This window comes from Salvelinus namaycush, chromosome 30, assembly GCF_016432855.1.
Source record: "Salvelinus namaycush isolate Seneca chromosome 30, SaNama_1.0, whole genome shotgun sequence".
Classification (NCBI taxonomy): Eukaryota; Metazoa; Chordata; class Actinopteri; order Salmoniformes; family Salmonidae; genus Salvelinus; species Salvelinus namaycush.
This window is the reverse complement of record NC_052336.1, coordinates 11,672,874-11,686,049: the sequence shown is the minus strand read 5'-3', so window position 1 is coordinate 11,686,049 and position 13,176 is coordinate 11,672,874. Positions and strand designations below refer to the sequence as shown.

At 39.9% G+C, this 13,176-nt stretch overlaps 2 protein-coding genes across 2 annotated transcripts in view; both read right to left on the bottom strand.

Annotated features, from left to right (window-relative positions):
• Positions 1-313: 313 nt before the first annotated feature.
• On the bottom strand, positions 314-5,487 carry LOC120025031 (SIN3-HDAC complex-associated factor-like). The gene is made up of 6 exons (XM_038969463.1): positions 5,409-5,487; positions 4,000-4,144; positions 3,524-3,623; positions 3,303-3,417; positions 2,958-3,102; positions 314-2,814 (listed from the first exon to the last, which is right to left on the bottom strand). Exons 2-6 carry the CDS (start codon positions 4,125-4,127, stop codon positions 2,628-2,630), a joined length of 675 nt encoding a protein of 224 aa, XP_038825391.1. The 5' UTR covers positions 4,128-4,144; positions 5,409-5,487; the 3' UTR covers positions 314-2,627.
• A 1,618-nt stretch (positions 5,488-7,105) lies between these two features.
• Positions 7,106-13,176, bottom strand: part of LOC120025248 (DENN domain-containing protein 5A-like) — a 71,400-nt gene continuing 65,329 nt past the window's right edge. The window contains exons 20-23 of the mRNA XM_038969733.1: positions 12,875-12,957; positions 12,519-12,642; positions 12,224-12,392; positions 7,106-8,057 (exon numbers count right to left, since the gene is read on the bottom strand). Coding sequence (XP_038825661.1) covers positions 7,874-8,057; positions 12,224-12,392; positions 12,519-12,642; positions 12,875-12,957 — 560 coding nt within the window. The 3' untranslated portion in view covers positions 7,106-7,873. The remainder of the gene's footprint in view (positions 8,058-12,223; positions 12,393-12,518; positions 12,643-12,874; positions 12,958-13,176) is intronic.

Genomic DNA, 13,176 nt, shown 5'->3' with positions numbered 1-13,176 from the left:
TCGTTGGCCTACCTGTGATCATTGATTCTGCGCACTGCTCCCCTGTGTGAGGCGCTAGGCGTACATTCACAAGAAGGGTTGGCATTTGTCAGATATGTCACTACCTAAAAGTACGGGCGACGAAATTAAAATACTGTAGTTGAGCTATTATACTGAACTAGTGAAAAAAGGCGGCCAAGTGCAACTCATAAAATGCATTATTCATTGCTTTAATATAAACCAACACTCTCTCCAATCTCTACGATGATTAAACAACGTGTTACGGTTTGAGTACCATCTAGCGGTTGAAATGAGATCACGCAGGCCCAAAAAGGATATTTTATGTTTTATTACAAGACAGAACTAATGTAGTTGTGGAGATACAGAATAACAATATAGCCAAAAACAAAATAAAATCGAAAGAAGTGCACAGAATGAAAATGACTTGAAGGTCCTAACGGTTCAATTAACAGCATCAGTTTTACAAATGGATTTGAAATAAATAAATATTAAATGACATTACAGATTGAATTTCATGATGTAAAAGGAATGTTCATTCTTATCAAGCACACATGATCAAATGTGCCATGCAAACGCCAATAAAATAGGCATTTCACTATATACAAAAACAGTTTAGAATTTCCATCTTGATAAAAGAAAGCAGCAGCTCTCCTTTTAATGACATTATTTAAGAATCACAGAAAGATTTTCAACACTCAACTAACCTGCTACACAAAAGTAACTGTTTTGAAAACCAAGGTTATACAGTATATTGACACAAACCATTCTACTGATTTAGTTCAGTTATAGCAAATAAATAACTTTGCACAACAGGACACCCTGTCTACTAGCCAGGTGCCAGATCTGTTTGTGCTCTTGCAAACTCCACTGATATCATTGTCAAGCCATACAATGTTTGGCATGACAATGAGTAACAAGTTGGCATGACAGAACAGACAGACTGGCACTCAGGCTACCTGTCTGCATGTCTGACAACAAACTGATAATAATTCATGTCACTTACTGCAAAACTGTGCATTATTTAACAGAGGTACACATCTGATTGGTTTGACTCGACCACTGACCAGAAATGTATAGAAAACAAACCAGAAACGCATGTTGTAGCTTGAGGCAAAGCCACATCATAATTATGAAATATCGATTTAAAACAATGAAAAGCTGAAAAAACAATTTTGCTAAGAGGCGGAGATGGACTTACAAACGTTGCCCCTTTAACATTTTGGTAATTTCTCACATTCAAAATGTCTGCATAGTCTCAGCTTTGATTTGATTCTGTAAAATATAAAATACACGTTCAATAACAGAATAACAACATGCCAACAAACACAGAACATTAAGTGTGTAAGTACTGCTTTTGCCTTCAACTCATCTCATAGGACAAAGATATGGGTGGTATTCAGCAGGCACAAAACTGTGTTACTGCTAGAAGTTGTCCAACACCACATAGCTAATTTTCATAATTGGTTGCAAAAGCTTTGCTGCATTGTGCCTTACCGAACACAACCCCCCTGAAGCGTTGTGACAAACTTGGGGATTAAGCTAGCCACTTATTGGCCAATTAATAAGTTACAAGTGATGCCATAAAAGAATGCCTCAATCTAAATATTACCACATCTGTACACATTTAGTGATTTAAAAATATGAGTTTTCAATCCTGTAATTTAAAATAGTTCTCATAGCCAAAACACTCCCAAGTGTATATACAAGAACACTTCAACATATGGTTATAAAAATGTGCATTTTCAGCTCATGGAAGACTACAAATAAATAATTGCTGGTTTTCATTCCAAGACAGAGATGAGTTCTGCATGCTTGGTCTAACTCAATCTATCGTGATTCACTTGCATGTAATTGCTGGAAAAGCAATGGATAAGCTCATGTTACAGAGTGTTTACTCATCTGACAACGTACAATACTACTCAGTGCTTGCCAAACCATGCATGTATACATTTAAAAGGCCATTCATACTGTATAAATTCACTGAAGACCCCTAAATACTCTTAGCCCATAACCCTTTATATATTAAGATGCTATAAATCAAATTAAATCTGCTTGAGTGTCAGGGGAACACAAGTATAAGATTTTTTTTTTTTTTTTTTTTTTTTTTAATGTCCATGCCATAAACGCAAATAAGCTGGTTTTAGAAATCTAGCTGGTGGAGTCTTGCATATCAGCACAAGAATACTTCATTGACAATTAGACAGCTGTATAAAAATAAAAAAAACATTAAAAAAAACAGGTCTAGATGCTGGCAAAAATAACATAATATATACAAATGCTGGGAACCGTAACACAGAAAAGAAGCTTTAAATGTTGCAAACCAAATTAATCAGACCTGAATAGTGTGCCCTTCAAGGCCAAATAGAATTCTGCCTCATCCTATAAATAGTACAACTAATGCATTTATAAAAACAATTTTTGGTTATTTTTAGTTTTCTTTAAAAAAAAGACAAGAAAATGAATTATATGTTAAAAATAACAAATACACATATCAAAGCAAAAATAGGAAAATCATTTAGCCATCTAAATGCACAGTGAACTAATAGGGAATGGTTTTGGGGGGTAGTCTGCCACTGGAGACAACTTGTAGGGTGTCATGGTCACCCCAAGAGGGTGCTCAAGAGCCATCACCAGTCCTCTTTCAGGGCCTCTGGTAGCGGGAGAGGCGGGGGGTGAATTGCGGGAAGGTGCGTGTCCTGCATGGGAACCAACGTCTCCTGCTTCTTGGAGCTGCAGCAGGGCTTGAAGAGACGTGGGTCAATCATCACCTCACCAAAACGCCCTTTGTATACAATCCCACAGCACACCTTTTGCCTACAGGGAAGAGGATGAAGTATCCATTCAATAGTTTGTCCAAAAAGCAAATCATTTTTGCAGAATTGTCAGATAAATTACAGTACTAAATGAAATTTTGATTTTCCAGACAGACTTCAATTTCATATACTTCATTGAGATACCTTTTCCAGTAAGAACGGTCCAGGAAGGAAAAGACAGAAGGAGTGGGGCGCCTCTGTTTGGACTCAATGTCTGAGCCGTCATCTGACTCGTAGCTGGGGGACTGGGATGGAGACATGCTTGAGGTCGTGCTGTGGGCATCAGAGTCTGAAAGGACAAACAGGACCATTTGTGGCGGCATTCTCTCACGGTAAATGTTTGAGGCAACATCTGCATGTCTACCTGGATCCTCCAAGTAGGGCCTAGTGACTAAAGTGAAACAAAGACTCACGCAGTAAAACTCAGTGGTTTAAAAATGTTGAAGGTGTAGATATTCTATAATTTTGTTGATTTAACAAGTGACCTACGTTGTCTTTTGAATTTGTGAAGCCTCTTCAGTTTGCTTTTCTTCTTCCCATCACTGTTCTTCATCTTCTTGGGTTTGGTTAGCTTGAAGCCAGGCCCAGCTCTTGCATCCACAACCTAATGTCATATAATACATGTCAATCACTCAACTTCCACACAGCATCAATTACATGAAAAATCACAGTGAATCCTCATTGAACAAAAATAACAAGATGGTGCATACATGGTTCCAGTTCTTCTTAGAGCCTTTTGGGAGTTTTTTCCATCTTTTTACTAACAGCACACAGGCATTGCAGATGTCTCCCACACGATCCTCTGACAACCTTGATAAATAATCAAGGAAATGAAAACAAAAACACCTCAAGCAAATCAGTAAACGTCTTTACATAACAGACAGAAACTTAACTTATATATGAAATCATATTCTGAAGCACTGCAAAGTTAACATCGTTGTCCTTCAGACAGCAAAAAAACTAAATCAGTCCTAGACTAGTTACTAATATCTTCCCAATTCAATCTGTTGACCATCACTTGTTTAACCTTTTATGGCATACAATCACTGGGACAAAAATTGGTGCAAACTCTGCAATAACATGAATTAGAATATACAATACAGAAATAAAAGTGTGTAGTGTTTAATACTCCATAAAAAGGAAGTATTTGATGAATGCAATGTTATCATTAACACTTAAAGCTTACCCAAAACATAGCCTGAAGGTTTCTTCATATCTGCTGCTGTCAGTAAAGCGTGAACTGGAGGACTTGGTCTTGCAAATGCAACATCCTTCATGGCTGCGATATATTTTAGACTTGTGAAAACCAAACATGATGATCAATGGGAAACCTACAGAGAAATAACAAATAGATTACCAAAGGAATGCCATCCATTGAATGCAGAATAGTAATAGCACTGTAACGTTACTGCTGTAAAGCGTTCCCCTGGTGGAAAGGGGCGGGTCACCACATGTGGTCAAAACATTGAGTTAGTTCCATTTAGAAGCCTTATTCTACAATTTCAGCTATCAATAACTTCGCGCGGAGACAGGCTCTCTCATATTTATTGACGATTAACCTATTTTAACTACACAAAATTTGCTATACGAAGCACGCACACAAAAAAAAAAAAACTTTCCTTTCTGCATTTAGATACACCTTTTATCAATCTTGCAAGCTACTATACCGATTAATGACAACCACTTAGCCACCGTGTTAACTTATATCTAGCTAGACGTCCCCGTTAGTATGCACACACAATTAATGTTGTAGGCAACGACTCCCATCTCGCTTTTTTGTTTTCTGACTGGAGGATAGTATTTTTAAACAAAGCTCGCGGGACAGGAACCAAAGGATGAAATTGGTTGAATGTTTTTTGAGCACAGACTCACACAACTAAATCTACCCAGTTTTGCAAGCTAGCTATTCAATTTAGTAGATTACAATACACCAAGGGTACATTGCCACTTGCAAGCAATCCACCAAAATAGAATGGCAGCATCTGGCAACCGCTAGTAATGACGCCATCGCTAGCTAACTTGGCTACTACAAATACTCTACAAATTAGAACAGTGGGTCGTTGGTAATAAATTAACTATGCTTTTCTTACTGCAATTTTGATCGTTTATCTGTGTTTAGAACTGATATGTTTTTGTCAGGAAAGTGATTCTCAGTTACTTGGGGAATCCGAAACAAAAAGCGGGGAAGGAAAACTCCTTCCAGTGAAGAAACAAAAAGCGGACGAAGTCATTAAAAAAAATGCGGCACAAAAAAGTGAATTGAGCAACACTGGCTTGTTTTATAATTTCAAATGAAATTGTTGTTGTAAGATTTAACACGCACAATAATTGATATCGTTTCCTTCCCTTTAAATTCAAACGTTCGCCCGCTGAGAGCGCCAAATAGCAATCTGACTATTGTTGTTAGTTAGCCTGCTAACGTTAGCTAGCTACCACGCCACGCTCCATATCCATGCTCTCCCATTGTTACAAGGACCCCCGTGCAGATATAGCTCGCACGCGACAGACTAAAATGAAATGTAAGATCTGTAAAACATTAGCATTTACGTTAATTTCTAAATGCAAATGATGTAAAAAAAATAACAGTGGACTTACCGAACAAAAACTTTGAATCTTCGCCGTCGTCTTTTTACACACTGCGCATGCCTTACTACTACTGCTGCATACAGCTGGGTATTAAAATGACATTAGCATTAAAAAAAACATGATAATAAAGCGTTCCATCGTAGAAACACCATATTAGGAGTGTAACATGTCCGCTTGAACAGAAGTTCAGCCAATTGGAGCACACTATGCATGGTATTTAACAATATAGGATTCTGGGAGTAGTAGTGAGTATGGAAATTATTTCCGTCTAATCCTATGTATTCAACACCTCACTAGACTCCATGTCCCAGCAAGCATCGTATCAGCAACGTATGAATGGACAAGAAAAAACAAGTATTTGAAATGGCGCGAATGAGTTTGTTTACATTTTAAAACCAGCATTTGTTGTTGTTACAAGTGTTGTTATCAGTGTTTGATTTCTCTGCTTGGTAAAGTTATATTCTTTTTGCTCTACAGTTCATATGGAAAATATATGGGGGCATATACAATACCATCAATAACCATATAGCAATTTATAGTGACACCATCCATATTACTGCATTTCTGTAATTTTATTCTTTATTTGTTTTTTTACACTGTACACATTTCCTCACTTAGTAAACACTACATTATACGGCTATGTCAAATGTACAACAGTATTGAAAAACAAAAATATATCTCCCAAGATGCGATTGCATTTTGATTGTACATGGAATAGTACAACCAACACAATCCAGACATTGGCACAGGAAAGACATCCTTCACACCTACTTCTATCAAACTGCTATTGTTATTCATCATCAGTAAGAAAAATGGAGGAGGTCCAATGATTCTCATCTAGATCTTGGGTAGATTTTTTTTGTGTGATGTGGATTATATTGCATAGCAGAAACGCCAACAGTTCAGAGGAGAATCGTTTGCTCTATTTTGAATCTGGCCTTTTATAGCAACCATATGTACCACTCATTATTAATTTAACTTGCAATCAGCTCATTCAATTCTCACTACTGAACAGACATGTTGTAAACCTGCCAGGAATGGGCAGAACAGGTGTGGAATAATGAGAAGTTGTTGGAAAGAAGGATGCACTGGTTAGAGGTATTTACACGAAGGCTGTCATTTTATAAATGACTCACTTTCTACCAAGCCATGGTTATGATGAGTACTGTACTGTTGAAGAGTTGTGTGTCAAGTGTGAAGCACTGACATGGCCGTATGGTGATACTTCTCCAACTGAATACATATTGTGCATCACTAGCATATGTAACAGTATAACTTTAAACCGTCCCCTCGCCCCGACACGGGCGCGAACCAGGGACCTTCTGCACACATCAACAACAGTCACCCACGAAGCGTCGTTACCCATCGCTCCACAAAAGCCGCGGCCCTTGCAGAGCAAGGATGCAACACTACTTCTAGGTTTCAGAGCAAGTGACGTAACTGATTGAAACGCTATTAGCGCGTACCCGCTAACTAGCTAGCCATTTCACATCCGTTACACTCACCCCCCTTTCAACCTCCTCCTTTTCCGCAGCAACCAGTGATCCGGGTCAACAGCATCAATGTAACAGTTTAACTTTACGGCGTCCCCTCGCCCCAACACGGGCGCGAACCAGGGACCCTCTGCACACATCAACAACAGTCACCCACGAAGCATCGTTACCCATCGCTCCACAAAAGCCGCGGCCCTTGCAGAGCAAGGGGCAACACTACTTCTAGGTTTCAGAGCAAGTGACGTAACTGATTGAAATGCTATTAGCGCGTACCCGCTAACTAGCTAGCCATTTCACATCCGTTACACATACGCTACATTATCTTATTCAGGAGCCTCTTCTTAGGCCAAGTTATCCATATAAAATAGTTGCATCCTACGGTACTTCCAGGGGGATTGATCCAAACTTACCCACTGTCATATTGATGTAGGTGAATCAGTTTCCCACCCTACACAAACATCTATACCATGTCATATTCATACTTATAAAGCATACTTCTGCATCATTTGCTTCAAGCTCTGCATTATGACAGTTAGAATTAGAACAGAGCAAGCAACTTGACAGACATATCAAAATAATACTGTTCTTCTCCGAAAATATATTAACAGTTTTTGTTCCTTGTTTTCCTTTTTAGAATATAGCCGTTGTCAGCAGTTCACAATAACAATGAAAATATTTAGCTTTCAATAAAGTAGTATACAACAGGTGGGTTATCTTCTTCAACAAAGTGAAAGTCACGGATCGTAATAGAAAACATATTCTTAACGTCTAACAGCAACATTGTTGAGGATAAAAATAACAACACATTTTGAAAGGCTCATTGCACTTAATATATGGCAAATGTAACAGTAGCTTTAATATAAGCCAGAAATCGTCCCTTAATTGTTCAAGTCTCTTTCTGCATAAAAAGGTTTAATTGTTCTTTAGTGGTCCCTAACAGTCTTCCTTAGTCAGGTCCAATTGGTGTGAACGAAGGAGGGCCTAGATACCGATCCCTTTGACAAGTGAAGCTTCTAGGGTAATGTTGAACTCCTGCAAAGTCTGTAGCACTCTGATCAGAGAATTTACCAATGAGCGGTCCTTTATCAGTGCTGTGTCTTCGTACATTTGCACTGTGATTGGACAGTCTGCGAGGAGAGCGATCCAGTGGTGTAACAAATGGTCCCTAGGAAGAGCAGAGAGAAACAGGAAGTTTACCAGACTGACTTCAGGGAACTTTTTTAGTAAATCCTCATACCTGCTAAAAGACAGGATAGGAAGGGCTCAAGCTTGGTTATGACTGAGGCATTATTTACGTTGCATTTAGGCATGTCTGGTCTCGCTATGTGCCACTTAAAAATATTTTTGACAAAGAACAAAGAGAAGGTATTTCATTAAAGTGTCAGGTGCATTTGAGCTACCAAGCCCTGTTATGCCACAAAGGGTTGAGAGAGAAAGAGGAAGTCTGTGGTGTCATAATTAGTAGGATATATACTGTATGTTTTGAACTAGTGTGTGGAAGCTTAAAGTGGGATTATAAACTGGGTGGTTCAAGCCCTGAATGCTGATTGGCTGACAGCAGTGGTATATCAGACCGTATACAACGGTTATGACAGAACATTTATTTTTACTGCTCTAATTACGTCGCTAACCAGTTCATAATAGCAATAAGGCACCTCGGGAGTTTGTGGTATATGGCCAATATACCATGGCTAAGAGCTGTATCCTGAGTGGCAAAGCCGTCTAAGGCACTGCATCTCAGTGCAAGAGGTGTCACTATAGTCCCTGGTTCTAATCCAGGCTGTATCACATCTGGCTGTGATTGGGAGTCCTATATGGCAGCGCGCAATTGGCCCAGCGTCGTCTTGTGTAGGCCATCATTGTAAATAAGAGTTTGTTCTTAACTGACTTGCATAGTTAAATAAATGTTAAATAAAATATCTGGGCGCTTTGCGATGTGCATAAAAACAGCCCTTAGCTGTGGTATATTGGCCATATGCCTTATTGCTTAACTATACAACCATAAAAATAATTGTATTTCTATGTATACAACCTCCACACATACTCATACAATGCCCAACAGGATAGGCAGACACACAGTGTGAGGGATAATGACTGAAGCAGCAGGAGGTGGGGAGGGATCCCCCTAGCACTACAAAAGAGGCCAAAGCCTCCCACTCTGTTATTTTACCTTTATTTAACTAGCCAAGTCAGTTAAGAACAAATTCGTATTTACAATGACAGCCTAGGGACAGTGGGTTAACAGCCTTGTTCAGGGGCAGAACAACCGATTTTTACCTTGTCAGCTCGTGGATTCGATCTAGCAACCTTTCATATACTGGCCCAACACTCTAACCACTAAGCTACCTGCCGTTATCACAGTGATAAATGCTGTGCTGCTATTAGGGTTGAACATTTTGGGGAATATTCAGAGGTGGAAACTTTCCGTGGGAATTAACGGGAATATATGGGAATTAATGGGAATATATAGGTATTAACTGAAATATATGCAAATTAATATTAATACCATTTAAATGTAATGTTTTTTGCATTGGATATATTTACCATATCATATGGAGACAGAAACATATACCTTGACCTTATCATAAGTAGACATAATTTAAAATGATTAAATCCTTCCAATAGAAATAAAAAAACAATTTAGTTACGAATTGAAATTTAATTAAATGAGTTGACTCTTCACATGGGATGATTTCACTGAACAACAAAAGAAAGGGAATATTGAATGATCCCCACTGATCCATCGCATCTCCCAAAAACGTTTTCAACATACATCTGTAAAATGATAGTCTAGAAACCAAAGCTTGGTTGTCTTCCTCTCAGGCTTCCATGTCTTCTCCCTGGACCTCCTCAATGTCTACTTCTTGAACATCAGACACTGAGGCCTCATCTTCACTGCCACTTTCCAACCTTGTTGAGGATGGCTCGTTGTCAGGCTCAAAAAGCCACACATTTGCCCAGATGGCCAGAAATTTTTCAACCGTTGTATTGGTCAGCCTGTTGCATGCTTTAGTGTGTGTGTTGCCAAAGAAGGACCAGTTGCGCTCTAAGGCAGCTGATGTTGGTGGGATTTGGAGGATGATGGAGGCAACAGGGGAAAGAGTCTCAGATCCACAAAGTCCCTTCCACCAGGTGGCTGATGAGATATGTTGGCACGACTGCCATATTGCATCTCCATCCCAAAGCTCTTGCTTGGAAGTGTACTTCGCCAGACTGCCAAGAACCTTGCCCTCATCCAGGCCAAGGTGGCGAGACACGGTAGTGATGACACCATAGGCCTTGTTGATCTCTGCACAAGACAGTATGGGCTTCAGGCAGAAGTCTTCACACTTTTTGATGTATTTCAGAACTGCAGTTTCCTCTGCTTGGAGCAACAGTGAAATGGGCAGGGCAGTACTGATTTCTACTCTTACATCTGCAAGCAGAGTCTGAACATGATGGGGTTATCCATATAGGCAGACTGTGATATGGCCATTTCCAGGAGACTGTCAAACATGATGACAACACCACCCAAATGGGTGTTGCTGGGTAGCTTCAATGTGGTGCTCTTATTCTTCTCACTTTGCTTGGTGAGGTAGATTGCTGCTATAACTTGATGACCCTTCACATACCTAACCATTTCCTTGACTCTCTTATAGAGTATCTATTGTTTTTAGTGCCATGATGTCCATGAGGAGCAGATTCAATGCATGAGCAGCACAGCCAATGGGTGTGAAGTGAGGGTAGGACTCCTCCACCTTAGACCAAGCAGCCTTCATATTCGCAGCATTGTCTGTCACCAGTGCAAATACCTTCTGTGGTCCAAGGTCATTGATGACTGCCTTCAGCTCATCTGCAATGTAGAGACCGGTGTGTCTGTTGTCCCTTGTGTCTGTGCTCTTGTAGAATACTGGTTGAGGGGTAGAGATGATGTAGTTAATTATTCCCTGCCCACGAACATTCAACCACCCATCAGAGATGATTGCAATACAGTCTGCTTTCTCTATGATTTGCTTGACCTTCACTTGAACTCTGTTGAACTCTGCGTCCAGCAAATTAGTAGATAAAGCATGTCTGGTTGGAGGTGTGTATGCTGGGCGAAGAACATTCAGAAATCTCTTCCAATACACATTACCTGTGAGCATCAGAAGTGAACCAGTTGCATACACAGCTCGAGCAAGACATTCATCAGCATTTCTCTGACTACGTTCCTCCATTGAGTCAAAAAAACTTCTGATTCCAGGAGAACCATGAGCTGTTGCTATCAATAAGGTGTCTGATTCATCATTTTCACCTCGAATAGAAGTAGAGGGACTTTTGTCAGAGGTTCTTTGTTGTGAGCGCTGAGGGAACTTTATGCACTTGGCCAGATGATTCTGCATCTTTGTTGCATTCTTCCCATTTGATTTGGAACAATATTTGCAAATGTACACAGCTTTTGCTTCCACATTAGCTGCAGTGAAATGTCTCCACACATCAGTGGCATTTTCCTGTAAAGATGAGAAAAAAATGAGTAAAAAACAAATACAATTCCATGTACAGATAAATAGTGAAGCAGTTAGATTAAACAACTCCTTTGTAAGATACATTGAAAAAAATGAAGCATGTATGGAAACAGGTGAAATAACACTCCTCAGTTAGCAGGCTCAAGGAAGCTAAAACCCACATGGTAGCAAAAACGAACTAGCAGAAATTCTTAACAGGTTAGAAATGATTTAAACACACTTTGATATAGGCTACTATTTACTAGTTAACCAAAATTCATGTATGTCATATAAAATATATTCATCCCATCCAGTATTGTAATCAAAACTTACCAGATAGCATGTAGTCCTTGGCTCAGACAGTGTAGTAGTGTGGGCTCAATAGCATCTCATTAGTGTGCAAGATCATGAGAATCAGCTGTACATGTGTTGGAAGAGTGCACTGCACATGTGATGGAAGAATGCACTGTGCATGCAGAGGGTTGCAATTCCATTGAATTGGAGATAGCTTAACCAAAATATGCTACAAGACCTAGAATTGCCTTGTGTATCCCACAACAAAGGTTCACTGTTATAAGCTAACTTTTTTAAATGAATTTAAGCAAAATTCCCCAAATTCCAGGGCTTAACTTCCCATGGAAAATTTCCCGGAAAGTTTCCGACCCTTTACAACCCTAGCTGCTATTAGAGAGATAATGAAAACACCTCTCTTTCAGTTGAATTGAAGATGTCTTGTAAAACATCTCAAACAATCTAATTTGCCCTTTTGACCAGGACATTTAGTGCTGTACAAAGAATTCCCATTCAAATGTTCCTGATGATAGCTGTTGTTCTGAGTGTGTTTGTGAGGCTACAGAGGAGATATTACCTGGCACCCAGACACACCAGCATCTGGAACTTCCCATCCTTGCCTATGTTCCTAGATGTGCTGTTGATGGCCCGCATAAAGCGGCAGAAGTGGCGTACTCTGGTTTGCCAGTTCTCATCTGGAGTCACCTCCCTCTGCTCAGCACTCTCAAAGTACACTTGTGACTTTTCTATAAGGAGAAATCACAGACAAAAGACATTGATAAGAGAAACCTCATCCATTAGCATGGCATGGAAGATACTGTATAGTGTACACTGTATATTCAGGTGTAATGGTCGTGTTTTGGAGGCTTTACCTAAGAAGTCCCAGATGAAGACATTCTTAAAGAGGCGTGGGGATTTGAAGCCATGCTGGAACACCTGCTCTAAAGCCCAGACTAGACCATACTCCCCACACAGCAGAAGGGTCAGACTGCCCCTCTATAGAAAAACAGACAGGGAAAGAAAAAGAGTGACTAATGTTGTCTCTTTTCAAAGTACCCTGGTCCAACACATCAATTGTGGCCATATGAAAGTGTTCATTTGGAACACATGTGAGTGAAACTATGATCAGTGTTGCCTGCAGTGTACAGACAGTGTACAGGTTGAGGACCCACTGTCTCCTTCACTGTGATGAATAATAGACAATGTGGTGGGGGGTTGTGTCTCTCACCTCCTTCTCTGGCTTGTGGAAGTGCTTCACTATCCCATTGATGGCCTCTCCCACTCCCTCTTGGATCTGACCAGTGTTCAACTCTGGATGATTGCAAAGAGTAAGAAAAAATCAGTCCATGCCAGCAGACACAAGACCCTCAAAAGTTATCTAAAGGCATGGACACACCGGTAGCATTTGCCAGCCGAGAGTACTTAGCACCTCTTAACAGTGTGCCGGCCATAATTTGCAAACCGAGTGCAAACCGATTCTACATGTAGAATCGCGCTGAATGTTTTTCAGTCAAACATCCACCAGAGACC